At 39.5% G+C, this 27801-nt stretch overlaps 1 protein-coding gene across 1 annotated transcript; it reads left to right on the forward strand.

The window, feature by feature from the left end:
* Positions 1-2132: 2132 nt before the first annotated feature.
* Positions 2133-26668, forward strand: YAF2 (YY1 associated factor 2). The gene is made up of 4 exons (XM_081022424.1): positions 2133-2645; positions 3034-3159; positions 23129-23281; positions 24899-26668. Exons 1-4 carry the CDS (start codon positions 2620-2622, stop codon positions 25134-25136), a joined length of 543 nt encoding a protein of 180 aa, XP_080878550.1. The 5' UTR covers positions 2133-2619; the 3' UTR covers positions 25137-26668.
* Positions 26669-27801: the final 1133 nt, after the last annotated feature.

Consider the following 27801-nt stretch of genomic DNA (forward strand, 5'->3'; position numbering starts at 1 on the left):
TCCATCTCACCCCTTGCTGCATGCTGGCCCCAAGGGGTGACGTATCGGGGGACAGAGGCCTCTCCACCATCAAGTCCCTTGGATTTTGAGGGAATAGACCTCTCAGAGTGCATAGGTGGCAAAAGGACTGCTTGCAGGGTGAGGCATTCCTAGGGCATGCTTCAGCCAAAGGAAGGGCTTTTCATTCCATTGATATTAATGGAATAATGATAGGATTTAAATGTGCTTTGCTGTGGCAGGACTGTGGCACTGTGCTGCTGGAGTTTAAAAATGTCAAGGTGTACGTACGTATGTTAGATGGATGGACTAGAGACGTGACTTATACTAATAGATGTGTTTTTTTATCTTTGTTGGCATGCAGTGTCAGGCACTGTGCTTGGGCTATTAGCATATTTTAACCCAACTGAAGTTACTCCCAAGAAAATGCAAAAACAGTGCAAATGGTTTGCAAATTGAAGTGCTCAAAATACGAGGTTCTTTGCAATAATGAGTATCAGCCAGTATTAGCTCTAACATTCCAGGCGTTCTTCCAGGGTAATAAAGTTGGGTGAGCAAGCAGTACACGGCGTTCTTACATATTAATAACAGTGCAATTACTTCAACACTATTTCGCAATCACATTCAGGGTGATTTTCATCCCTTAATGCTGGGTGTATACTGAGGACATCACTAAGGCCTGCAGTCCTTTGCCTGGGTGTATATGCCCCACTGATCTTACAGTATTGGGATTCACTTCTGAGTAAACGTGTATAAGACTGTGCTGTTAATACAGATTGGTCATCCCTTAATCATGACATAGCCACAGCCATATACCAAATGGAAGGGGGTATTTTCAGCTGTTTTGGTGCCTAAGGAAATAAGCATGACTAAAGTAAGGATTCTCTAATCCTCACTGTTGGCATGGAAGGTGGCATTGGAGCAAACTACACATTTACTTTGTAGCTTGTCTTTTGAATTCAAGGCCTCACTCCCCATTGCCAGTGCAGGGCACCTGATCTGGATTGAAACGCTAACATGGGTGTTAAGAGGGGCTTTGACTTTATTTGGGCCACCTACACGTATATGAGAGGGATGCAGGTGGAGCTGTGGGTTAAACCACAGAGCCTAGGACTTGCCGATCAGAAGGTCGGCGGTTCGAATCCCTGTGACAGGGTGAGCTCCTGTTGCTCAGTCCCAGCCCCTGCCAACCTAGCAGTTCAAAAGCACGTCAAAGTGCAAGCAGATAAATAGGAACCGCTGTGGCGGGAAGGTAAACGGTGTTTCCGTGCGCTGCTCTGGTTCGCCAGAAGCGGCTTAGTCATGCTGGCCACATGACCCGAAAGCTGTATGCCGGCTCCCTCAGCCAGTAAAGAGAGATGAGCACCGCAACCCCAGAGTCGGTCACGACTGGACCTAATGGTCAGGGGTCCCTTTACCTTTACCTTTACACGTATATGAAGCGGCCCTGTTTAAAATACAGCTGCTACTCCTGTGCCCACCTTTAAGATCAGTACTGTAAGGCTGGTGGGCAGTAGTGACTGTAGTTATTATTTGTGAGCTTCTATCCTATATATTGTCTGTGGGAGATATGGATGGATATGCTAGCTTTTTAAGAGCTTTCCTTGGATTTCTACCAAAATGTTTTAGCGTCGGGAGTCTTCGGTCGTTATTAAACGAATGTGCTATTACTTAGCTTAAACTGCAGCTTTAAATTGTACGTTTTAATGCTTCCTCGGTTTAAATTGTACGTTTTAATGCTTCCTTGGTTTAAATTGTACGTTTTAATGCTTCCTTTTAATATGTTTATCCACTGTAAGCCACCTGGGGGGGGGGGGGAGGCGATGGCCTCCGCCACTAAACCCTCGCTGGAAGACTGCAGTTTCCACGGTCGGGGGAAGAGTGTAAAAACACGGAATCCAAAGGTATGAGGCACCTTGAGTTTACATGGTGAGCCAAGTGTGGGGATTCCCAATCCGAATTCCAACCTCAGCGATTGCGGCTGAGGTTGGAAGTGGGACGCTGCCGTTCCTTCGGTGCTAATGAATGCGGCACACAGGGAAGGTTAGGATTTCTCTGGCTGTGCTTGGGCCACGGAATACTCCTAAGGCGTTATCTGTGCGCGCGCAAGCGAGGAAGGCCGCCTGCCCGCGAAGTCTTCTTGTCAAAGCACCGGAGCCTCCTCTCGCTCGCCTCCCCCCTCATCCCGCCGCAGTCGGAGCGACTTCAGGGTTGTCACCACCGCCGTCTGGGGCGCCTCGGCCTTGGCCTGGCTTGCGGGCTGCCGCTGGTTGGCGACGGGGGGACACGTGAGGGAGAAGAAAGAGGCGTGAGGTTAGGGCGGGTGGAAGGGAGAGGAGTGGAGAGGAGAGGAGAAGCGGCGGCGGCGGCGGCGGCGGCGGCGGCGGCAGGAGTTCCCCCGACAGCTGGAGGCTGCGGTAGTCGGCGGTGGCGGCCGCAGTAAAGCAGCGGACGGCCGTTGTTGTTGGCGGCGGCGCGCGCTGTGCGCGGCGGCGGCCCCTCCTCCTCCTCGCTTGGTTGCCTGGGCTCGAGAGCCAACCCCCCGCTTCCTCGGCTCGCTCCTCCTTATTGACAAATACACAAAGGGCCGCGCCGGGCTGGAGACGCGTCTGTGGAGCCGGCATGGGAGACAAGAAGAGCCCCACAAGGTGAGGAGCCAGGGAGGAGGGGAAGCGGGCGCCGACTCGCAACAGGCCGCTGCTGCTGCTGCTGAGGGGGAGAAGCGGCGGCGGCGGCGCTGTGAGGGGGGCTGCCGTTCGCCGCCGCCGCCGCCGCTTCTCCCCCCTCCCCTCTGCTGCCAAAGCCTCCGGCGGCGTCCCCTCAGCGCGGCGAATGGCGGTGAGCGGGCGCTGGGGGCGGCGGCGAAGAGGTAGCTGGCAAGCGGCGGGGCGAAGCGAGGCCCCGAGCGAGTGGGAGGGAGAGAGGGAAGGGAGCGATGTCTTGTTTTGTGCCTTAAACCTCCTTCTCTCTCCTCCTCCTCCTCCTCTTCCTTCTCCTCCTCCTTCTCGCCGCCCCCTCTTTTTGGGGGGTGTTTAGGCCGAAGCGGCAGCCGAAGCCGTCCTCCGACGAGGGCTATTGGGACTGCAGCGTGTGCACCTTCCGGAACAGCGCCGAGGCCTTCAAGTGCATGATGTGCGATGTGAGGAAGGGCACCTCCACCCGGTGAGTGAGCGGCCCAGAGAGGCCTGCGCTGGTGACACCCGCATCCCCAAGGAAGGAGGGAGGGAGGGAGCGGGGCTGGCCGAGGAGAGGCGTCCGGGGGCCGCCGGCTGGGAAGAAGAGCAGAGCCCGGAGGCTGCTGCCGCCGCCACCATCATAGCCACCAGGGCAGGCTTTTTATTATTTATTGCTCTCCCTCCTTCTTCTTCCTCAGGAGAGGGTGACAGGAGAGGGAGTGGATGCGCTGCAGGCACCAGCTCTCTCCTCCGTTCCGCTCTCCTCCTCCGTCTGCTTTCCTTTCCTCCTCTCCTCTCCCCGCCCTTGCCCAGTAAACATGGTCTCTTTCTCAACACCCCCCCCCAAAGGCTTAGAGATAATTTCTTTTCTGTGAACTTAAAGGCACACGTCCTCTCGCACCACCCTCAATGGTTCGATTTGCCAGTCATGCAGTCTGGAATGGGATAGAAAATAATAAATCCTTTCCCTCCTCAGCTTTATTTTGCTTTGCTTTGCTTTGCTGTGATCACACAAACAGTGCAGATGTCTGGAGTGTTTGCTGTTTGTTTTTAATCCTGCTCATGGTGATGTAGCATTCCCTATGTACATAAAAAAACAAAACCTTAAACTGACTAAATGTGAATGCTGTCCTGTTGTGCAAAAATAAGTCGTCTTCTGTTGAAGGTAGGACAGAAATGGATAAGGGCTTGGGTTTTCTTTTTGAGGCCTGCTTATAGTCCACTGTGTAGCCCTGTTAGCTCATTTAAAAGATGACTTTTGTAATTATTTTTCATGGTGGATTAGAATACTTCAAGAGGGGGGTGTCAACAAACAGTCTCTTGGTTGTTCGTGTCTGTTTCATACTTGCTGATATTTTGCTGAAGTGAGGGCCATTGTCATGTCTTGCCTTAATAGCAAAATGCCCTTCCTAATGTTGGGTGGGATATGTGTGAGGAGAGAGGAAGAATCCCTGGGAGGTACCTGCTAATGAGGAGTGTAGAATGGCAGCTGATTAGTTGCCAGTTACTGTTTTGGGGTTACCATGGTGGGGAACACGCCTTTACTGGTAGTTTTTGGGAGGCAGTGACTGAGGCAGGAGCTGTTTCAGTCAGCACCTTGAAAGCATAGTTGCTATCTGCGCAGGAGCTCCTGGCATATAGGCTGTTGATGACTACAGGAGCCACAGTGCTGAATAAGAAGATAACTCTTGCTTCCACACTGGCCTTCCATTGGTTACATGTGAGGTCTAGGAACTTAAAGCATACATATTTTCCACTTCTCATCCTCACCTCCCACATTCTGCCTTTACCTTCCAACAGATAATGGTAAAGTTACACATTTTCCTGTGCTCTTCATCTTCCTCCAATGGTGGCAGATGCTTCACGTCAGAGGACCACCCCAGCAGCTGTTTCTGGGACTGGGCCACACATAGGCAGATGTCAGGTTTTTGTCTCCATACAACACTTACTTTCCTGGAGGAAAATAAAATCCATTTACATAGATTTAAGTGGATGTAAAAGGTTATAGTCAGAGATACTCCTGAGGGAAAAGGTAAATCCATTCCCCACCCATGGTGATTCCTGGACATTAATAATGAAGATTGGTCCTATCTGCACAACTGTGTCATGATTTCTCTTTTTCGGTCACACTGAATTGTGACAAACAGTTAGGAGATGGCTTATTTATGTAGAAATGTTTATTTTACTCACAGCAATATTGTTTGCCCACTTAAAATTAATTATATACCCTTTTTAGGTTATTACATACCCCTTATAGGTTAGATGCATTACATTGCTTGGAAAATTCTGTACAATCCAAAATAAGTCTTTTGTGCAGCAGCATTACAGGAAAAATGTGGAAGTATTGTACTTATGAGTCCAGTAAGTCACAGGTTTATTAAACCTCAGTGACTGAGATTTAATGCACTGAAGCATATGCATGAATGATTACATATTTACTAATTGAATATTTATATGCTGCTTTACTTTTGCCCATGGTGGCTCACAGAGCAAATAAAACATAATTTTAAAGCAACAATATTTATAACCAATGTAAAACAATACACCTAGGCATAATAAGAGACAATATATCTTCTAAACCTTATGCAGGGCAGAGATAGAATAACACCTTCTGCTATCAACAGGGGGGACCTCAGGGCAATTGTGCTAAAAGCCCCCTCTTGGTAGCTGCTGTTATTGGTGAAGTGAAAGTATACAAGGTCTTGTCGCTTAAGTGTATGTGCAACATTGGCTGATATAGGGGAAGACAGTCTCTCTGGATCTTAGGCCCCAAAGATCTTTAGAGTTAAGCATCATCACCTTGAACTGAGGCAGGAATGTGCTAGCAGTGGTACAGTTTCTGCAGCACTGGCTGAATAGGCTCTCACCTTCCAATGTTCAGTAAGAGGCAGGTGGTGGCATTCTACATCAGCTGCAAAATAGTCTACATTGTAGTCCCAATGTAGCATACATTACATGTAATCAGTCCTGGACATAACAAGAAAATGCATCAGCATAGCCAGGTCTCAGTTCTCCAAGAAGAGACTAGGCCTAGGAAGACGATAAAAATGGCTTCCTAGCTACTGCTATTACTGGTGTATCCAAAAATGAGGAGATAGGGATGTTTCAACTCCATCTATCACAGGCATACTAACCCCTTCCAAAGCCGTATTGCCCTCTTTAATACCATCCATTTGTCCTTGGCCTCCATACACTTATTTACGAGCATCTTCTGGATGTGTACATTGATTACACTCAACCCCAAAGCTCTAGATCAGGGGTGTCTGTTTCCTGGCACAGTCATTTTTTGTCTCTCCCAAGACCTGCCAATTTTGGCAATGACCAAAAAAGGGGGGGAAAGGGGGGGGGAAGAAAGATACAGCACTAGGGTAGACAGCGTGTTTTAAACCTCTCCACCCAACCTCTCATCAGTCATCAGATTGATCAGTTGATAAGCAGGCAGGGGGTGATAACCCCTTCTGAACAGCTGGTCAGCATGGATCAACAGGAGGCTCTGCATCCTGTGTCTGTATTTGTGAGAGAGTGGGATGGCCACACCCATCACTGGCATGCAGTTGCCAGAGGGCTTCCTTGGGACAAAAGAGGTTAGCCACCCCTGCCAAATTCCCATAATGCTGAACTGATACCCCCAGATTGAAAAAGTCATAGGAGAACCCTGCGTGGGGGGGGGGGGGGAGAGAGATACATGTCTGTGCAGGCTTGCAGTTCTGCATCTTGATCCTGTACAAATCGCATGGAGTTTAATGGGTTTTAATTTCAAGTAAGAAGGCATAGGATTTCATCCACTAATCAAGGCTTTCAGGATGCAGTTTTATAATAAAAGCTATGTCTTTATTCATACATTGTTATATTGAATATTTGTGCCAAAGTGTATCAAATTAATGAGTGGAGATTTAGCAAAAAAATTATTCAGGTTGATGTCTTCATAATAACCTTGCTAATACTGCTTATATTATATGCCTTCTCTTACTATTTTTTGTACCTTGTTTAGGCATAATTAGTATTCACTAATTTCAGTGGTTCTAGCCCAGTGTTGGCCAAACTTGGGTTTCCAGCTGTTTTGGGACTACAATCCCCATCATCCATGACCACTGACCCTGTTAGCTAGGGATGATGGGAGTTGTAGTCCAAAAACAGCTGGAGACCCAAGTTTGGCCAACACTGTTCTAGCCGTACTTGGAGTAGAACAATGAAATCAATGGACTTAGCTCAGCCATGAGTAACTTAAGTCCACTCATTTCAGTGGGTCTAATCTGATTATGACTTAGTTGGATACCATATTATGAATTTTCAGTAAAACATCAGTTTGCCTGATCTTTCTAACCTGTATACTCTGTTGGCTTCCCTATGCTTAATGTTTTCCACCATTATCATAGCTGGCAGCTCACTGTGTAAAATAAATACATAAATAAAGCAGTTTTGGCATCAAGGACTATTTTTTTCTGGTTACTGGAAACCTGCCTGGTATTCTACAGTGCTTCCTCCTTGCCTTTGGTACTATTCAGCTGCATCACAAGTGGTTTTTCTTTTCCTCCCATTATGTCCTTGGAGATATTAAAATATTTGAATAAGTGACAGATTTTGAAGAACTGCCTTGCTGGATTAGATCAAGATTCATCTAGTTCAGCATGTTGTTTCCAACAGCAGCTAGCCAGATGCCTCTGAAAGCTTACAAGCAAGGTATTAAGTTACAATCATTTCTTTTAGTTTTGTCTCAAGTGTCTGATAAGCAGAGATATACTGCCACTGAATATGAATGTTCCATTTATTTATCATGGCTAATTAACAGACCAATTTTTCTGTTCCCTGTTAAGCTCTAGCTGAGTTCATGGCCATCACCTTAACTTGTAATAGTGAATTAAACATTAAATTATGCAAGGCATGAAAAATATTTTTGTAAACTACAGATACAGTATAGTAAGGTCATGCATATTTGCTCTCAGATTGGTGGGCACAGGAGTATATCTCTTGCTGCAATGGCCTCAGTAGAAGAGGTAGAGGAAATGTGGTTTTGTGGGTGAAAAGAGTATGAGAGGTCAGGGATCTAGAAAGAGAGAAAATGAGCATTGGCTGCCTCTAGCATTTACTTATACTGTATGGAAATGATTTGATACTTCCTTACACACCAAACTTTATCCAAGAAAGGCTGTTGGCACCAATCTGGCACTGAAACCTGAATGTTCTGGTTACACATTTGTTAAATAGTCCAAGTACAGAGATCATGAAGTCCCATTCACTTTCTTTTTCAGAAAGGAGGATTCAGTGGAAACTCCTTGTACTTCTAGTCATCTAGTTGGTAGGGGATGGTGGGACTCTGAAAAGTGGTGGGTGTGGTCTATTTTATACCTCACCTAGGTTTAGAGTATTTAACAAATATTATTTATTTATTTAATTTGTATATTGCTCTTCATCAGGAATTTTGTTTACATCAGGAATATGTGTCTGACTTTATCCTTCCCTAGATAGAGATGCAAAAAGCAACATCTTTAAATTATTGACAGATACCAATAATCATTTCCTTTTAAAACTCTAATTTAGCAGCATTAGAGTTGTGAGACTGATTCCAGTTGTGATAAACTATTATGTAGTCACCAGAGTCCTTAGAATATCAGAGATTTCTTTTTTTTTATAATAATTTTTTATTAAGGTTTTAAACAAAGAAAAAAGAAAAACAACACACACAAAAAACAATACAAAACTTAACAATAAAAACAAAACATAACAATTAAAAACAAACTCTCTTTTCCATATCCAATTTTAAATTACTTATTTTCTGGACTTCCTCATACCTCCTTTTTTTGTATTCCAATCCACATTATTTGTCCAGCAGTTTCTTTTCCACTTTTTTAATCCCAATCTTTAATTTAATAAAATGTTAAAATATATAACTTCAACTTTTTAAAACCTAATCCTTGCTCTTAATGTCATATAGCTTTAAATTTTTCCCTTTTATTATCAAATTTCCATTTCTTTAAACATCTTTAATCTTAATCTTTAATCTTAATCTATCCTTAACTTTAACCTGTACAGCTGGAAACCACTTATTTTCAATCCTACATCACTCTAACATTCCTTAATTTTGCAGTGTTTCTGAAGATAGTCTTTGAATTTCTTCCAGTCTTCCTCCATCGACTCTTCTCCCTGGTCACGGATTCTGCCAGTCATTTCCGCCAATTCCATATAGTCCATAAGTTTCATCTGCCATTCCTCCAGCGTGGGAAGTTCTTGTGTCTTCCAATACTTTGCGATGAGTATTCTTGCTGCTGTTGTTGCATACATAAAGAAAGTTCTATCCTTTTTTAACACCATTTGGCCCACTATGCCCAGGAGAAAGGCCTCTGGTTTCTTGGGGAAGGTATACTTAAATACCTTTTTTAATTCATTATATATCATTTCCCAGAAAGCCTTAATCTTTGGGCACGTCCACCAAAGGTGAAAAAATGTACCTTCAGTTTCTTTACATTTCCAACATTTGTTATCGGGCAGGTGATAGATTTTCGTAAGCTTGACTGGGGTTATGTACCACCTGTATATCATTTTCATAATATTCTCTCTTAAGGCATTGCATGCCGTAAATTTCATACCTGTGGTCCATAACTGTTCCCAGTCAGCAAACATAATGTTATGTCCAACGTCCTGTGCCCATTTAATCATAGCCGATTTTACCGTTTCATCCTGAGTATTCCATTTCAGCAGCAAGTTATACATTCTTGACAAATTCTTAGTTTTGGGTTCTAACAATTCTGTTTCTAATTTGGATCTTTCCACCTGGAAACCAATTTTCCTGTCCAATCTAAATGCCTCCATTATCTGATAATAATGAAGCCAGTCTCGCACTTTGTTTTTTAGTTTTTCAAAACTCTGCAATTTCAATCTATCTCCGTCTTGTTCCAAAATTTAGAATATCAGAGATTTCAATTTGATACATACATTTTGATATAGATAGAATTTGATATCAACTCGTGATACCTAGAGTTTCAGTAAACTCATTAATTTGGAGGGAATTTGCTTAGTAATAATAGAAATGGTCAGATATACAGTATTGATAATTTTTGCATAAAATGTTAAGGGGTAAATTCAGAAGCAAGCAAAACATTTAGAACTTGTGCTGCTATTTTATACAAAAAGACCGGTTTTTGTCCATGTCAGTCATGCAACTATATATAACAGTCTTCTCACATTCATACATAGGCAGCCATGCATTGCTCTAGGGTGAATCTGTATACAGATGTAATATCAGGTTTCTAGCAGCTATGTTGACACCGTTTTCTAAATTTGCACTTGAAAGACATTACATGCTATCTATTCAAATAAAATGAAATGCAAATAGATTTTGCAGGTCTGAAACCATATTTGGTGTTCAGATTTGAGAAGATCGGTATTCTGTAAAATGTATGGTGTCATAACTGCCAGGTGATACAGTGAACAAATTCCCTTGCTATTGTGCTTTTGAGGATAAGTGCCTTCTGTGTGGAAGTGATAGCCTCAGATGGTTCCCAAAGGGCATTGCTTTGCATTGTAAAACCACTGCCAAATATTGCAGTAGGCTACACAGCAATCTGTTAAATGTTCAGTGGTGAGAAATGTTAGTAATTAAGTCCTCAGAAATTTGCAGTTTCAGTTTATTATGTATTTATTAATATATATGTGCTTACTGATTATGAGTGTTCATTTACTCTGTTCTAGATTATATGACAGATATGAATACTATGAAATTTACTGCATAATATTGTAAAATAAAGATTAATTGTGAAAGTCCCTGTATGCTTTCAAAAGTAAAAACATTTGTGCATGAAAATTCAATAATAATTATCAATGAAGAGAAATAAAGTAATTTCATGTTTTCACAAAATAAATCTAAGGTGCAGCAATAACAGTGATAATCATGTTGGGGCCTTTTTAGATTTCACTGCTTGTTGTCTGTATAAAGCCATCTGCTGAGAACAGAGCACTGGACTTGATAAGACTATTGATACAAGCCAGCAGAGTTCTCCTCATGTTCTATGAAAACATGGGAGTTACGAAAAATCTAATCAAGTGATTTTTAATTTTCATATAACATTTATGCCTTCATCAGCTGTACTTGCTCCAGAATGTTGACAGGATGTATATCTGGATGTGCATTCTATTGAAAGCAATGCAGTGCATCTAGTATTCGATGCTCATCTAATTTATGTCCATAGTTGAGAATCATTGAAGAAGATCTGCAGCCAGAAACCATTTGGGCTTGCACATCTCCTGTAGATTGGAACACTGGAATATATTTCGTTAACACTATATTTCAGGCAATTCTATTTTGTTTGGTAGACTGTGAGATGTGATACATCTACAATAAAATACTCATTTTTGCAAGAAATTATTTCAGCTGGTGGTACTTTCCCTTTGTTTTAACATCGAAGCAATGCCTGCAACGAAACCAGGAATATTATGGTTTAGCATTATTTATACCCAATTTTAAAAAATAACATTGAAAATATTGGTGTATATTTTGACAGTTGCTTTAAGTTTTCTGTGCTTCCAAAGATATACATTACTGGCAGAAGAGTCAAGGCAGTTTAATTTATTCTGCTACTAAGCTTACAGTTTTAAATTGGGTGAAATTGAATGGTGCCCATCCACCAGTGGAACAGACACCATTGGCAGAATGAATTCTCCCCCCACCCGCAAAGCTCCACATGCACACATGTATGTGAGTGAAAGTCACACTTTAGATATTTGTGGTGGGCAGGAGGGGGGGAAAAGGATGGGTTTTAGAAGAATGGCTAATCTGTGGCACTCCAGATGCTGGACTCCCAACTGCCTACAGCCCCAGCCAATGTGACCAACTGACATAGTTGATGGGAGCTGCAGTCAAATAACATTTAGGACATTTTAATGTATTTTTAATCTTTGTTGGAAGCCACCCAGAGTGGCTGGGGAAACCCAGCCTGATGGGCGGGATACAAATAATAAATTATTATTATTATTATTATTATTATTATTCTACAGTCTTTGCCTCAAGATATACATTAATTAGCCTCTAATCATTCAAAATAGCTTTACTAGCCAACAACATACTGATGCATTGGAGAAATAAGGTGTCACCACACTTTGACAAGGCTCCATAATTTGGTAAAGAATGTTTGATGAAATTCTTTATACTTTCTTTATCAAGATAATTATTTTTTTCTGACCAGGGTCTTTCAGATATCTTTAATGGGCCAAGCAATCCTATGAATGTGGCTTATGTCAGCATAACTTCCCATGTCCAGTCTGTTATGCATATAAACCACAGACGTATTGACAGAAACTGGTGGATTATTTTTATGCTGTTACTTAGTTTTAGCATATTCTCTTCTAGGGATCAGTTGAAATAACAGTAGCTGTTATGGCTTGGTTGTAATACATGGTCAAAGATGAGGGCTACTAGCCATGACTTTTATATCCATTAAAAAACATAGTGATCAAGAAATAACTCCTTAAACGTGACTGCATTACATCTCCATTTTACAATAATGCAAATCAGAATACAACTGCGAAGTTCCATGATAATTGCAACCTGCAGACTCATTTTTCATTTTCATGTATAGTTAATGTGTTCTATATCATTTTAAATATCATTTCAGAAAGTTTCATTATCTGGCAACAGTTTTTCAAAATGACATTTTACATGTGAGTAAAACAACAGCAGTGCCATGTACGACTCAAAATATTTCTTTCCCCCTTCCCTAAAGTTCAGTGAAAGACCTCTCCCAAGACAACAGAGAAAAGGTTAATGATACTTGATTGTATTGATAGTTTTGCTTTCTCATTGGTGTAATGACTATAAATTTTATGTTTCAAACAAAATCATACTAGCTAAGGCCAATAAAACTTAAATTGGTTGAGTGTGTTGGATTAGTCACACAGCACATACATTCTCCACCAACAATTGAAAAGGAAAAACTATGTTTTAACTTTTTTCTCCACTTTGATGTTCTTGGTATTAAGAAAACGTGATATTAACTGAAATGTGTTTTATGTATAACATTTTTTTTTTGTGATGTAACACCACAATGGTGCAACTTACCTAGCATAAATGTGTTGACATGGGTGTCATTTAAACCTCTTTTTAGGACTGTCATCTTTTATTCTCTGAAATGGTAGTAATTATTAGGAGAGCATTCCTGTGCAGAAGAAACTGGCCCAAAGCAAGCTGGTGTAAATTAAGCTGAAGTACAGTTACACCAGATCCAGACTTTGTTCAGCAGCGGGGCTGCTGTTGTTGCTCTCCCTAGGTCTGTCACAGGGAAAACAAGCCTTTAAAATAGTGTTGTACACCAGTAGCCAGGGCATGTGGTTGAGCTGAGCGGGCTTGAGCCTCAGCTGAGTCAGAATGAGCAAGTTAAGCAAGTGTATGTTTGGATGAACTAATGTTGGCAGCTTAATGCCATTGGAGATCTGATGCATCCAAAGTTGCTCATTACAGTGGTTCTTGACGTAGGATTGCCCCCAAAGCAATGTAGAGCATCTTACAGAGTTTTACATAAAAAAGGTGCCTGCCCTCAAAAAGCTTACAGTCTGAAAGACAGATCTGGCAAGGGTGGAGTGAACATATGTTACTGCTTTTAGAAGAAAGATAATATAATTATGTGTCAATATATTGTTGCATGTCATCCCAATCTCTGAGCGGTGCAAGTTCCGGGGGGTTCCAGGCACTTACCCAGGGGTTGTGTTTCCTTCAGAATGAGGTACAGTGGAGACTGCGGTGTCTTTATGATATATGGTTAATTTACACATATATACAACCTGAGCCTACAATGGAGGAGTTCACAGCATTAAGACCCCAAGGGAGTCTTGCTACTTTCAAAGCTGCAGCCTGAGATTCAAGCAGAAATCAAGCATTGCGAGAAGCCAAACTACAGGGAACCAGGCAGAGGGCCTTCTCGGTAGTGGTACCCGCCCTGTGGAACGCCCTCCCACCAGATGTCAAAGAGAAAAACAACTACCAGACTTTTAGAAGACATCTGAAGGCAGCCTTGTTTAGGGAAGCTTTTAATGTTTGATGCATTACTGTATTTTAATATTTTGTTGGAAGCCGCCCAGAGTGGCTGGGGAAGCCCAGCCAGATGGGTGGGGTATAAATAAATTATCATCATCATCATCATTTCTCTCTCTCCCTCTTTCTCTCTCTCTCTCGTTTCCCAGACTATTGCTTCTAGCTTCTAGCTCACATAATTCAACTTTCCATTCTACCCTTTGTCTTTCTATCAGCAAGTTGGGGGAGAAGGGCCAACCCATTTATTGTCTGGCACGAAGCCACTTCCTTTGTTACTTTAATGGCCCATTATTTCACCAGGAAGTTAGCCGCGCTATCCAAGGAATTTGAATCCTAGGTTAGATTTTAACACTTGCTGGGCCCAGGAATTAGAAGGGTTTCAGCATGCAGCCTACCCCTCCCCCCCAACTCACAACACTATTTAATAATCAGGGAATAATGTCCCTATGGGAAATGTGATTATGCTGAAATAAAGCGCAGAAGCAGTCACTGATGCGCTGGAGTCATCTGGCAAAGTTGTTGAGTTTGAGCCTGGTAAATTGAAAAGGCAATTAGTTAGCCAAGTGATGGAATATGATATTCATTAGTATGAAATCATCTTTTTAAATAGGAGGGCTTCTGTGGCATTTGTCTTCCCTGCAAATGACAGAGGTTAGGTTGAACAGAAACAAAAAACAAGCCTAAGTCGCTGTGAGCATTTTGACTTTCCACATGGACTTGATGCTGACATGCAACTTATGAATGCCTAGTAAAGTGTGAGATGCACAGAATCTTGCTTTGGAGGCATTTATTTGTAGATGGCTTGGCTATCAATGAATTTTCACATCTTACATTGGTCATCTTAAAATTGAACACAGTTCATTTCCCAGAAAACATTTTTTTGACAGTTTCCAATAAGCACAACCATAAATTTGACACTTGCCCATAAAATAATTGCTCTTTATGTATATTGATGCAAATGGAAAAATCCTGATTCCCACTTTTAGAGAAAACACCTAAGTTATAAATTCTTCAGGTTGTAAAATTGTTACATTGGTCACAGCTTTTGAAACACAATAAAAATAAAGCATTTAATTTGTGGCATACTTTTTGCTTATTTTTGTAGGGATGATCAAGGCAGTTAACAAAAAGTTTAATGTTAGTTGGAGCTCAGTAATATTAGCTAAAATACAAAATAGGTAAAGAAGCTTACCAATGTTACATTGGTCACTACAGAATTACTCAACTTTAGGATTCTAACGCACTGTTAAATGTCAATCTTTTTCTTTTAGTTAATCATTGGTGAAATTATTTTCTGAAATATTGAAATAACAAATATACATGGTATATTACATATGCTACAGATGTTTTTATCTTACAGTTTTGATGTTAGATCTTTAATGCGGCTAAATTTTGGAAATATAAATGAAAGTCTTTTTTGTCTCACACTTCAGAAAGTCATTTCTTTTATTTGAAAGAAAAGTAAAATGGAGCTAGGGAGCTGTGAATAAGGAGCTAAAAACTAGTTTCTGGGTACCATTTAGAAGACAATAAAAGGATGTTTGATGCTGTATTTTCACACTGCTTGCTTTTAACACTAACAGGAGTTACTGCTCATGTAACTTGCTTTTGGCTGCAATCCAAAGAAAGGAAAGAGCTGTGTGTCTTACCAGAGCCTTGTTTGCTGTTTTTGCTGCAGCAAGAGACAGCCAAAGTAACAAGTAGGTTTTAAACCTAAACTGGCAATTTAAGTTTAGGGTATAGGTTTAACTGTTTCTGCTATCTTGTGTATACTGTTTAGAGTTAAGATACCATTTGGTCAATTGTTTTATGTCCTCAATATAATCATTCTAGTTCAGAATCTGTATACACAAAACTAGAATGAAAGGAACTGTAACACCAGTCAGTAGATGCAGGATCCTGAGTTGGTTCTGTGTTCTGGCATTGCTCTATTGATTCTCATGTTGGCCAGGTGGTTTTAGCTGGCTTGTTAAAGAAGTCATAATCATGTATCAGTTTTCTTTCAGGACCATATGGTGAGTCACCATGTGATGAAACTAGTTATATCACAATCTGGATGACTGATAACCTGAGTCTACCTGCTGCCTTCCTTCCGGATAGGAGTTAAAACAGCACTAGCTAAACTGATGAACCACATTCTTAATCACACCAGTTTCATAGGCAGACCACACAAGCCCTAAACCTGGGCGTAGCCAACCTTTTTGGATCAGTGGGCGCATCTTGAAGTTTGGTAGAGTGCTGTGGGGTGACAGTCACGAAAAAAGCTGCTGGGTGTTTGTGATAACACAAAATGGTTGATAAGGGGAGTGTGGCATAATACAAACTTAGAGAGAAAGATGGCCCAAACCATCTTATGCGTACCATGGGAAGTGAGCTATGTGTTACTGTTTCTGATTGTAGAGATAACACAATATTGTTATAAAATAACACACACACACACACTCACACTCTGATGGTGATGCTGCCTAATAGCAACAGCGAGTGTTCCTCAGAATCAGAGAAAATACAGAGGTGACCACACCATGCTCACACTCACTTCACAGAAAGTGTCCTGACCGTCTTGCCCCATAACTTTCTTCCTAAGCAGGCTAGAGATCTACCTTTAAAAAAAAATCAGGGAGTCGGGGCACCTGCTTAGGGACAACAATGAAAGCCTTTGGGGGCCGGGTTGGTGAACTGTGCCCTAGATTTTCCCAGGAATGAAAATTGAACTCTCATTTTAGGGTGCAATCAGACCTTACCACATGCAGGAAGTATCAGCTATCTTGCAAATAAATGAATGCAAAGAAAGGGAGCAGGGGGAGAGAAATTAACTACAAATACAAGGAAAGACTGGCCTAAAAGCAGAAACATCCACACACACAATATACTTTGTAAGATATTGTAAGCCACCACATCTGAAATTCCCACTTTAGGAAACTAAAGGCTAGGGTAACAAGGTAAAAAAATGGCATGCCTTCATCCCTGGAAATAGGGATAGGCATTATATAATAATATGAAGGGGTCATAGGCACGGTTCTAGTTGAAGGGTGTGCTTCTTGAGTTTCTAACCCACTTATATCATGTAAATTGGGAGGTTCCTGGGCTTTTTCCTCAGAAGGCAAGAAAATAGGACAGTGCTGCACTTTATAGCCCTCTTTCAGATGTGCTATTCTTTAGTATCCTTCTAGTGGCCCTGTGCTGAATTAGTCTCCTCTACAGGATCTCTGCTGATAGTCTCTTAGATTGTGTAATAGCATGGCATTAAGTAGGTGTTGCTGTGTTTTTATGCCCCATAGGCATTACAGGCTACTAAACAACTCAGCTGCTGAATGCATATACAGAGGTACCTCGGGTTACATATGCTTTAGGTTACAGACTCCGCTAACCCAGAAATAGTACCTCGGGTTAAGAACTTTGCTTCAGGATGAGAACAGAAATCGTGCTTCAGTGGCGCGGCGGCAGCAGAAGACCCATTAGCTAAAGTGGTGCTTCAGGTTAAGAACAGATTCAGGTTAAGAACGGGCCTCCGGAATGAATTAGGTACTTAACCCGAGATACCATTGTAGCCAGCTAGTATTCATTGTTTTGAAAAATAAAGAGTTAGTTACAGATTTCCAGAATATTGCAGTTAAAGTCTACATTATTTGTGTTATTCTGCAATGAGGCTTCCAGGAAGATACTCAAAATTTAAGACTTGAGGAATATAGAAAGGAAATTGCTCTACATTTTCAAAGTGTTCAGCAATAAAAAGTGGATTATGTTTTAGGACTTAGAAGATATCAGAACAAAGTTCTAAATAGAACTTGAGTTTTCTGTGCAAGTTGCCAAGAAATAATCCTGTGCACTAGCTTCCAAATTGGTTATTTTATTTTAACACCCTACAGCTGTATTCAGTTGTTACCTAACACTTACTCCAAGTAATTCAGATCACAAATACAAACCTCTTGCTAGCTCTTACTATGTTTTCTTTTCCTTAACTGTCTTTTGCTATTCTGTGTTTTCCTAGCAGCTTAGTCATTTTTCTCATTCTTTTAATTTATGCTAAGAACAGCCGAAATGACTGTTAGCAATTAAACTGACCAGGCATATTCTGTGTGTATGTGTGTGTCTGTTAGTCTGTCCTAGGGCAATGTTCCCTGAGTGAGGCAGAGGAAGTAACTGAATCTCATTTCCACTGGTGTGCTTCCTATACATATCACCACTCTTGTTTTTGACCAAGGTCATGCTGCTGTACTTTTACAAGGTAATGGAGTACAAGATAGTGCCTCATTTTATAATGTGGGTTCATTTAGACAAACTTACTGAACATTAGAGTGAGAAATAAAACACATTATTAAAACTTTGCAAGCTGCAGCTCTTGCTAGTGATAACTACAATAAACATGTAATAATGAGAATGTATCCTTAACTGCTTTTCTGGGAAATAGAGTAAATCAAGGACATAGCTTGTTTTTCAAGCTGTTTTAAAGTGGAGCTTTAAACAAGGGACACTCTGGGCCAGGGATCAAAGGTGACATGTATGTCATTTGCTTTTCAGCCAACTTCAAATCTGGTTATTCAGGTGCTTAAGCTCACTTTTACAATTACAAGAAAAATGTCTGTATATATAAATCTGATTAATAAAATGATTTAAAAAAGAAACTAAAATCCAGTGGTTGTGCATGCAAAGCCTGTCCTTCCAATTAGCAGTATTCTAGAATCTGTACTGGCAAGCACTGCTGAGCAGTAGTACAGAAAGCCGTATACATCCTGCTATAGTCGTTTAGTGCAGTAGGCATTGGCAATGAATGTGAACTGTAATCAGTTTGCACTGGTTGTCAGAAGCTTTTCAGCAGATGCAGTGTGGAAACGCCAGCTCTGTTCAGCCTTCTCTTTTTCCCACCATAGGTGCCTGCAAATATCTGCTAGTAACCCAGACCATTTCTCCTCTGGTTGGTTTTCAGTGGTGGAAATCGCATAATACAGTCCATACATATTTCCACACATCTTCACAGCAGCTTGTGCAAGGTAGCTAATTTCAATAATAATGATTCTTATAATCTTTAAATATGATTAAGTTTCCTTAAGACTAATGAAATGAACTTAGTCCCACATGTTTGGCTAAGAACTGACGCATAGCAATTTTTAGCATGCCAATAAAAATTTCAGAAAGTAGTCTGCATAGTGCCAAAAACAAATAAATAGATAAATGGCAAAGCGGCTTTCAGAAATTAGAACTGGCTTTTCCATAGAAATTGAAATAAAATGTTTTATCTTATGCTGTCAGTCAGCTGGTGGCAAGGTTTCAATCAGTTTAATAGAGAAGCAATTTTCAGCTATTTCACTTGTAGCTTGTAGACCCCTAAGTCTTCTGCAGAGGGTGGGGGACCTTCCAGGACAGAGCAGAAAGTGGTAAGGGGGATTGCTGAGAATTGCACCCTTCTCCATTCTGCTGATGGAATCCTTACCATCACCAAGGGATACAATCCATACAGTACTTGAGTAATTTTAGGCTGGGATCCAATAGACAGTTATATAGCCTTATGTAAAACCATCTCTAAAGTCGTAAGTGGATTACAAAAATAGAACATAAAGCAATAAAGCAGTATAATAAAAACAGATACAACATAAAAATCAGTATCATTAAAACTAAATTTGGAAAAAAATCAGTAATAACGGTCCAGTCTCATGGGTGAGGAAGTCTGATGTTTATTAATTACAGTCATATACATAATCAACTTTAATTAAATGTCAGTAGATACAAGGTGTAGTCTAGCAAGGAATACTTACAAGCCCTATGCTATTCACTTCAGTGGATCTTGCACAGGGATGACATGTGACCTGTTACCTCCATAATATTACCATTACTGTATTCGTTTATGCCTGGTGTATTTAATGAATTGACAATCTCTTTTGATCGCATATTTTCTAGCCTCAGATTTTTTTCCAAATAGTTATTAATTATTGGAGCTTGCAGAAGAATAGTGGGTGATTGTGGTTCTTCATGTGAATTAATTTGAGGGTGAAAGGGCTTTTAAATTTTTTTTGCAAGGGTCACTTAGCAGTAACAGCTTATGCTCTATTAATAGATTCAGTTTGTATTCCATTGTTTAGAAAATTAAACTTGTGTTCAATTTTCGCTTTCAATTGATCTTAACCCTGTAAATCATTTCCCCAAAACCTTTTATATTGATGATTTACAATGAATTGAAATTTTTTTTTTTAAATAACTTTTGTTAAAAAACCAGAAGCATTTTTAATAGGTATTACAGGAATGAATATACCGAAAGAATACAATAATTTGTTCATGTATGCAACAACGGCCCCACGGATATTGTTAGCCCAACACTGGAAAGAAGAACAAGTCACTGCTAAAGAAGATTGGCAACTTAAATTAATGGAATATGCCAAAATGGCTAAATTAACTGGAAGACTTAGAAATCAAGACAACAACAAATATAAAAAAGAATGGAAAATGTTTATTGCATATTTACAAAAGCATTGTAAGGAAGTTAATACAGTAGCAGGTTTTTTTTTAAAAAAATACTTGTAATATTAAGGAGAATGTTTAAATTCAGAAATTATTAAATATAAAGAAATTTTTGACATGTTTAAATTAAGATAATACAAAAGAACCAGGGGAGGGAGTGGGGGGAAGTTGAGGGATCTAAGTAATCCCAAAAATTGAATTTATTATGGTGTGAAAATGTTTTATTTCCCTTTTTTCTGTCTTTTATTATCTTCCTTTTTTGGTTTATTTTCTCTTTTTATATTTATGCGATGATAATGTTTAATTTTGAAAAATAATAAAAAATATATATAAAAATGGATCTTAACCCTAAGAACTGCTTTCCATGCCCCACATTAACACATCTGGAGTAAAACAGCAATTTTGCCAAAATTTTGCTTCTTTTGTTTTGAATAAGATTGGTTAAAAGAGGTGTAATACAAATATTGTTCACAAGGTCTATTTTGCTATCATTCAGTTATTAATAATTTATTCCATCATCCTTTTAGATATTTAATAAAACATTTGAGCACATACAGTTTTTTATGATGCTATTTAGAATACATTACTACTGTACATTTGTGATAAGTATTCCTTTTATATATGCATATTGATTGAAGTCTTTTAATTTGCTAGATAATGTTTTATTCTTTTCTTTCTCCTTTACAGGAAAGCCATAGCCCAATCTTAAAACATGCTGTGGCAATACATACATTATTTAGATAGGATGAACCTAAATTTTACACTATTGTTGAGAAAAATTATATTTTGCTGGGATTGCAACAATGTTCCTCTGGTTTTCCAAGCAAACATGCGAGTTTGCTTGTTTAGGATTGGGGCAGTCTTCACTGCCTCAATGATGATTTTATTTTATTTTTTAAATTTGCCAATTACTTTATCTTGTCCAGGGCATGAATTAATTTATCACTGTATGCCTAAAAGTGTGAACCTACAAATTAGAATACTCTTTACTTCAGTTTTGTTGGTTAGAGAATCTGTGTTAAGTAAAAGGTAAAGGATCCCTGGACGGTTAAGTTCAGTCAAAGGCGACTATGGGGTTGCGGCGCTCATCTCGCTTTCAGGACGAGGGAGCCGGCGTTTGTCCACAGACAGCTTTCCGTGTCATGTGGCCAGCATGACTAAACCACTTCTGGCACAACGGAACACTATGACAGAAACCAGAGTGTATGGAAACACCATTTACCTTCCTGCCACAGCAGTACCTATTTATCTTGCTTTCGAACTACTAGGTTGGCAGGAGCTGAGACAGAGCAACGGGAGCTCACTCCGTTGCGGGGATTCGAACCGCCGACCTTCCGATCGGCAAGCCCAAGAGGCTCAGTGGTTTAGACCACAGTGCCACCCGCGTTAAGTAAGCTTAAATGACTAGTTTCTAAGAAATACTTCGGCAACTTTTTGTAGTTTGCTTTTTTAATTCAGTGAAATTTTATGTAAAAAATTGAATTTCCAAAAAATATGTAAGACATATCATTCGTCTTTTAAAATTAACCTGTGATAGGTTGTATTGAAATCAGTGGAAATGACAAACTAAAATCCTTAGTGTTGTATGAAAGGTGTTGTCAGCTGGCATTTAAGCTCTTACCAATGCATGCAATTTTCAGAAATTCTCTGCAGCCTTCTGTCTTCTCTTACTCTGCTCTGAATGGTCTCCTAACTTTCTGGAACAGATTTAGAGAAGGCTAGGGCAGGAGGGGAGTGCAGTGGGAAGCGGTGTTGCTGAAAATGCTTTCCATCCTCATCCCTCCATGAAAACTTTACTGTCAGTTGAGCAACACCATTGGATGCAGACTACTGGTTTCAGTTCAGCTATTTTGAGTAGCACTCAGTTTATACAACCCTATAGTTTTATATTACTTATTTGTTTGTGAGCCGCCCAAAGAACACCTGTTATATGGTAGCTATATAATTGCAGTTAATAAATAAGTACAACTGATATGGATAAAATACCAGTCAATTTGAGCAGTTTAAAAGTTGTCATTAACAATTTTCAGGTGATTGTTCCTAGGATGTATGTATGTATGTCATACATGGTTCCTTAGGAATTTTAAAATTAGTGTGTTAACAGCTTGCTGTACCTGAATGTTACTGAGTTGTCATTTCTGCAAATATTTTTACATATTGTAATAAAAATAATTTCCAGGTAAATCTAATAGTAGTAGACACAGTAGTACACACCGCCATAGTAGTGGGTGGAGAAGTCTAAGATCTTTCTGCCCAGCAGGCATGCAGACTATCCCCTATCTAGTCATCAATCAGCCATTTGATGGAAAACCCATCCTTATCTTATCTGCATGGATCAGCTGTAGAAGGGGGCTGTGTGTGCATGTATCCCGTGTGTGTGCATGAGATTGTGAAGTTGCCATATCCACTTTAGCGCAGAGAGGTTTTATCAAAAAAGCCTTAGAGTTTCGCAACTGGATACCCTTCAATAGAAATCTTAAGGTCACTGATGGGATAATATTTTATTTTTAGGAATTTTCCTGGGACTTGGGGAAGGGCCATAGCTCAGTGGATAGAATACATGCTTCAAATGCAAAGGGTCCCCGATTCAATCCCTGGGTTTTTTTGTTTTTTGTTTGGATAGGGCTGGAGCTGTATCCTGTCTTGAAAATGCAGAGCTAAATCATGGTCTGACTGATACAACACACCTTCCTTTCTTCCTATGTGCATTATAGTTTAGTCTAGTTAGACTAAAAATACTTTTGTGCTACACACTTTTGTGCCAGTTGAAGTTGTTGGGGAGGAGAGGCTTCACTGTTTCAAGAACTTCAAAGTGTATTTAGTTGTTCTTTAGAAAATGAAGCCTACATTCACAAATCTAAATAGGGTTCTGTGTGGAATGGGTGTATTGTTAACTGTGATCAATTTACAAAAAAAATATTTTCGTGCAGAAATTTACTGCATTTACTGATGCCAGGGAGTTTAATTTCTCTCATCCATTTACACACAGGAAACCTCGACCTGTCTCTCAACTGGTTGCACAACAGGTTACGCAGCAATTTGTGCCCCCTACACAATCAAAGAAAGAGAAAAAAGACAAAGTAGAAAAAGAAAAAAGTGAAAAGGAAACGACTAGCAAAAAGAACAGTCACAAGAAAACAAGGTAAACTTTGGTACTTTTTCTGTTACTTAGAGAACAAAATGAGATAATCTCTGCAAAATTCTTAGAAAAGGGTAAAGAGTCACACAATGATCCCTACCCACATAGTTGCAATGTTTACGTATTCCGCTGTTAGATTGAATCAAACCACAGGAAAGTGTGTATCTTCAGAAAGGGCCTAATATATACCTGTATCTATGTTCATATGTTGCTGAGCACATCGTTCATGTATCTATATTTTTTAAAATGGCACCTGAGATCTTCAGATGAAGACCAGTATATAAATTTAATAAATAATAATAATAATTATATACCCTGATTTCTAGAAAAATCTGGTACCAGCATTTTTACCTCCTCTCAAAATTCTGGTCATGAAAGTCTGTCTTTTAATAGTGAGAAGCATTTCAGCAAAGTGGAAAGTAAGATAGAAAGGGAACAAAATTCAGAGATTTCACCTTTTACACATTTTAATTGGCCTCAGATTGAGAAAAGGAAATTTGCAGTCAGTCAATAAAGTGTCTGAAAATTGGACAAACTATATGCACGCTGCACTTGTGCACTTTAGAAAGGTTCAGATGGTGGAATGAATTTCTACTGGCAGCAGAAACCTGTATATTTTTACAGAATCTAAACTATATTTATTAGTATATGCTAATACAGTCAGATGGTTGTTATATATGTAATATAACCAGGGTCAATTGTCTTATAATATAGGGCAGCTTTGCCAGTTGATTAAACATGGTTGAACAATTACTCCCAACTATGAAACCACCCCATCCCCATGTGTTGGGGTGTAAATTTCTGCTGCCCACATTATCTTCAATAAAAGTAACCATTATGATAGACACCATTACTATTTAATTAGAATTTGAAATTAGCCCATCTTATCACCCCTTCTCTGTCTATCTGAGGCCACCAAGAGAGGTCATATGAAGGGAATGAAACTCCATCCAGATGAGACATTGATCTGAGAATAGGTGTGCAGCTTGTTGGGAACAGGATTGCACTCCCCCAATTGCTGTAGCTTGAATTGCAGGTTGTGATAGTAGAGAGGAGCATTCTTTTCCAGCTAGACATAATGTACTGGCTTCAAAATTTCCTACACAATGAGGATTTTGCCACTATGGTGTTGCCATAACTCATTTGAAGCACAGTAATACACTCTATGTAAGCTGACTTTGATGAGTTCCATGGAACCTCAGCTGGTCCAGAATGCAGTGGCCAGACTCTTCTCTGGAGCTTGCCAAAGGGAGCATACAGCACCTATATGAAGTGTGGGTGTTGGTCTTTTAAATCCATAGAGGATTTTGGGGGACCCTCTGGAACAGACTTTGGGGGAATACGCGGAAAGGAAAGGGAAGTCCCACTGAGCAAGTGGAATGCCACTTGTTCAGTGTTGGATACAATCCAAGGTCTCTGGGAACTGTGTTGGGAAAAACCATCTATTATCTTGGAGAACTGCTGTCAGATTAAGTTTAAAAAATGCCATCCTAGAGTAGACCAATGATACAATTCAGAATATGGCAGCTTCTTACATATGTTTGGGCTTCAAATATAACCTTAACATAAAAGATTCAGATGATTTCTGAATGACCTCCTTGATTATTTATATTACTCTAGGCCCAGGTTGAAAAATGTGGATCGAAGTAGCGCCCAACACTTGGAAGTTACTGTTGGTGATCTGACAGTCATTATTACAGACTTTAAGGAAAAAACAAAGTCACCACCTGCTTCCAGTGCAGCTTCTGCAGATCAGCACAGCCAGAGCGGTTCTAGTTCTGACAATACAGAGAGAGGAATGTCCAGGTCGTCTTCACCGAGAGGAGAAGCCTCATCACTGAATGGAGAATCTCATTAAAGTTTATTTACTCCAGTTTCTTTAGTCTTTCCTCTCCAAACTTGCAAATGTACACAACTTCTGCCAACAGTTACCACATTTTCATGACTTGTTATCCACAGTGCACGATTTGTATGTTTACTCAAATATGATTTATGCAGTTTTATACAAAACAAGTGCAGCAGTGAAATTAAATTTCATTGCAATCTACAAAACCTTTTCAGATGACTTTTTAATCTTCATATACAAAGGTGCCATGAAAATGTGGTTTGAATGTTCTTGATGCAGTGTTACTGGTAAGTCCATTTTCACCTTTAGTTTAGTGAATTCTAACACAACTCTTGGATTCTATACTATTGGCATGTACTGAATTGAATTTTTTTATAACATAGTTCAAGCTGCCTAAATATGTATTATTTGAGAATTGTGAAACATAGTTATATGTATGCAAGTCAAAGATCAACTTAATCAACTATTGCTGCAAAAGACTTTTCGTAATGATTATCTTTAAAACACCTGCTGGTACTTGGTGTGGTTGAATAGGAAAAATGTTATTAAATAAAAAAAAAAACATTTGTATGAATTTTTGCCAATGTCTGACACATTTTACTAGATTACTGTTACTGAATTATGTTGCTGGCTTCTCCAATATTTTCCTCACACATTTAGAACATTTATTGTAATGTTTACAAGGGAAAAAATAAGTAAATCTGTTACAAGCATTAATTGTTTAGCTTTATAACTCAAGTATAGTACTACCTTGTCCTTATACACTGGTATTCTATGTTATTGAACAGAAATTTGTTCTCAAATTATTAGGCATTTTCTGTTTTGTTTTCTTTTTAAATCTAGATTTTAATATCTAACTGCTGTTGATACATCCAAAACGTGATAATGTTCTCATTTGGCTTATTCTTTCCTTCTCCCAGACTTGCTCAGTGTTATAGTGATATATCAGTTCAGCTAGAGGCTGGGATCCAAAGAGGCTTTTACATTGCAATCCTGTACATGTCTACTCAGAAGTAAATCCCAATGAGTTCAATGAGACTTACTTCCAGATAGTGCATATAAGATTGCAGCCTTAAGTTTATAGAAGAGTTTTAATGCAGGCTTTCAGTTTCCATTTTCTTCTCCAGCCATAGCTCATTGCACTGCAATGGATCCCTTTCCCAAAGTTCTTTGGAGCCTTGGGAGTGGATGGTGCAGGGGACTGTAGATGAAAGGTGGTAAGCCTTGGAAGCCATTCTGTGTATGTGTGTGGATACTCCCTGTGCAGCCTTTTGGATCCAAGCCAGTGATATTAAATGTTGCACCAGAGTGAATAAATAAGCAAGTAGTGTGTATATATAACATTTGTTCCTATATCAGCCTTTTGCTTTGAAAAACAAAAATCCTTTATTAAATATTATAGAGCAAATCATAGGAAAAATGCAGTTCTTTGTTTTTGACATAGTTGTGAACATTTATGCATTTAGCAATATATAGATACAGAACAAGATTTACAGTCCCAGTCGGTATTATGTAAACTTTCCAATAAAATATTTTTATGAGTATAGGTTTTGCCATTTTGTTTACAATCAGTTAAGTGTTTTGGTGCACAAATTAATTAATAATTCTTGCATTAGAACTGTAGAATGGGAGGGGACATGGTTTGTAATTCTAAGGGTGTTTTTATTCATGACTTTGCCCATCAAATGGACATCCACTGATGACAATGTACATTCTGATTCTTTCCCACTTGTATGGCGTACTAACTATTTGGAAGTGATGCATTATAAATTGACAGTGGGATCCTGTGCATGTCAACTTAGACATGTCCCACTGAATTCAATGGGACTTACTCCCAGGTAAGTATTTATAGGATTAAAACCCATGAGCACAATCTTGAGCATTTATACTTACCTGAGACTGTAGTCCTAAACACACTTATTAAGGAGTAAGGACCATTATATTGAGTGGAATTTACTTTGGAGTAAACATACTTAGAATTGCACTTTACAAAGGTGAAGGTGTTTTGGCATCAGTTGTGAAAACATCCTAGCTTGTACCTCTCCAAACATGTTGTGCTCAGGGCTCTGCATCTGCAAAAGCTTAATAGACTGATTCAACAGCAAAAACTCCCACCCCATATATTGCTTTACTTTGGGGCTTACAGCAGTAAGTGTCCTGGAAGAACAAAGTTACAAGAGGATGTCTGGCATATTTTAAGATGTAATCCTGTGCGCACTTAGCTGGGAGTAAGCCCATTTCAGCTCAGTGGAAGTTACTTCTGAGAAGATATACATAGGATTAGGTTGTTAGCGTTTTTATTGTTGTTGGATCAGATTTGGTACAAAATCCATTGGAGTATTGTTACAGGGGAAACCATCATTAATTGAAAATATTTATTTTGTGAACCAATGTGAAAAATTAGATGGGATATTTGGTAGTAAATCTAACTCCAAAATATTAAATACGTATGCTTAATATCATTTCAGCTGGAACAATGGAATTTTGTAGCCCCTGACAATTGTGATGTTTGCTGGTTTCTTGTAGTATTGTATTTTATTTCTGTTTTTAACTGCAGTACTTCTACAGGCACAATGGTACTATCTATTTTGTACAATGTTAGTTGTGAAATATAGTTAGTTGCATAAAATGAAAGTCTGATGTGATATCTAAAACTTGCATAACTCATTTCTTGGTG

The sequence above is a fragment of the Podarcis pityusensis genome (assembly GCF_964106645.2).
Source record: "Podarcis pityusensis genome assembly, chromosome: 10".
Taxonomy (NCBI): domain Eukaryota; kingdom Metazoa; phylum Chordata; class Lepidosauria; order Squamata; family Lacertidae; genus Podarcis; species Podarcis pityusensis.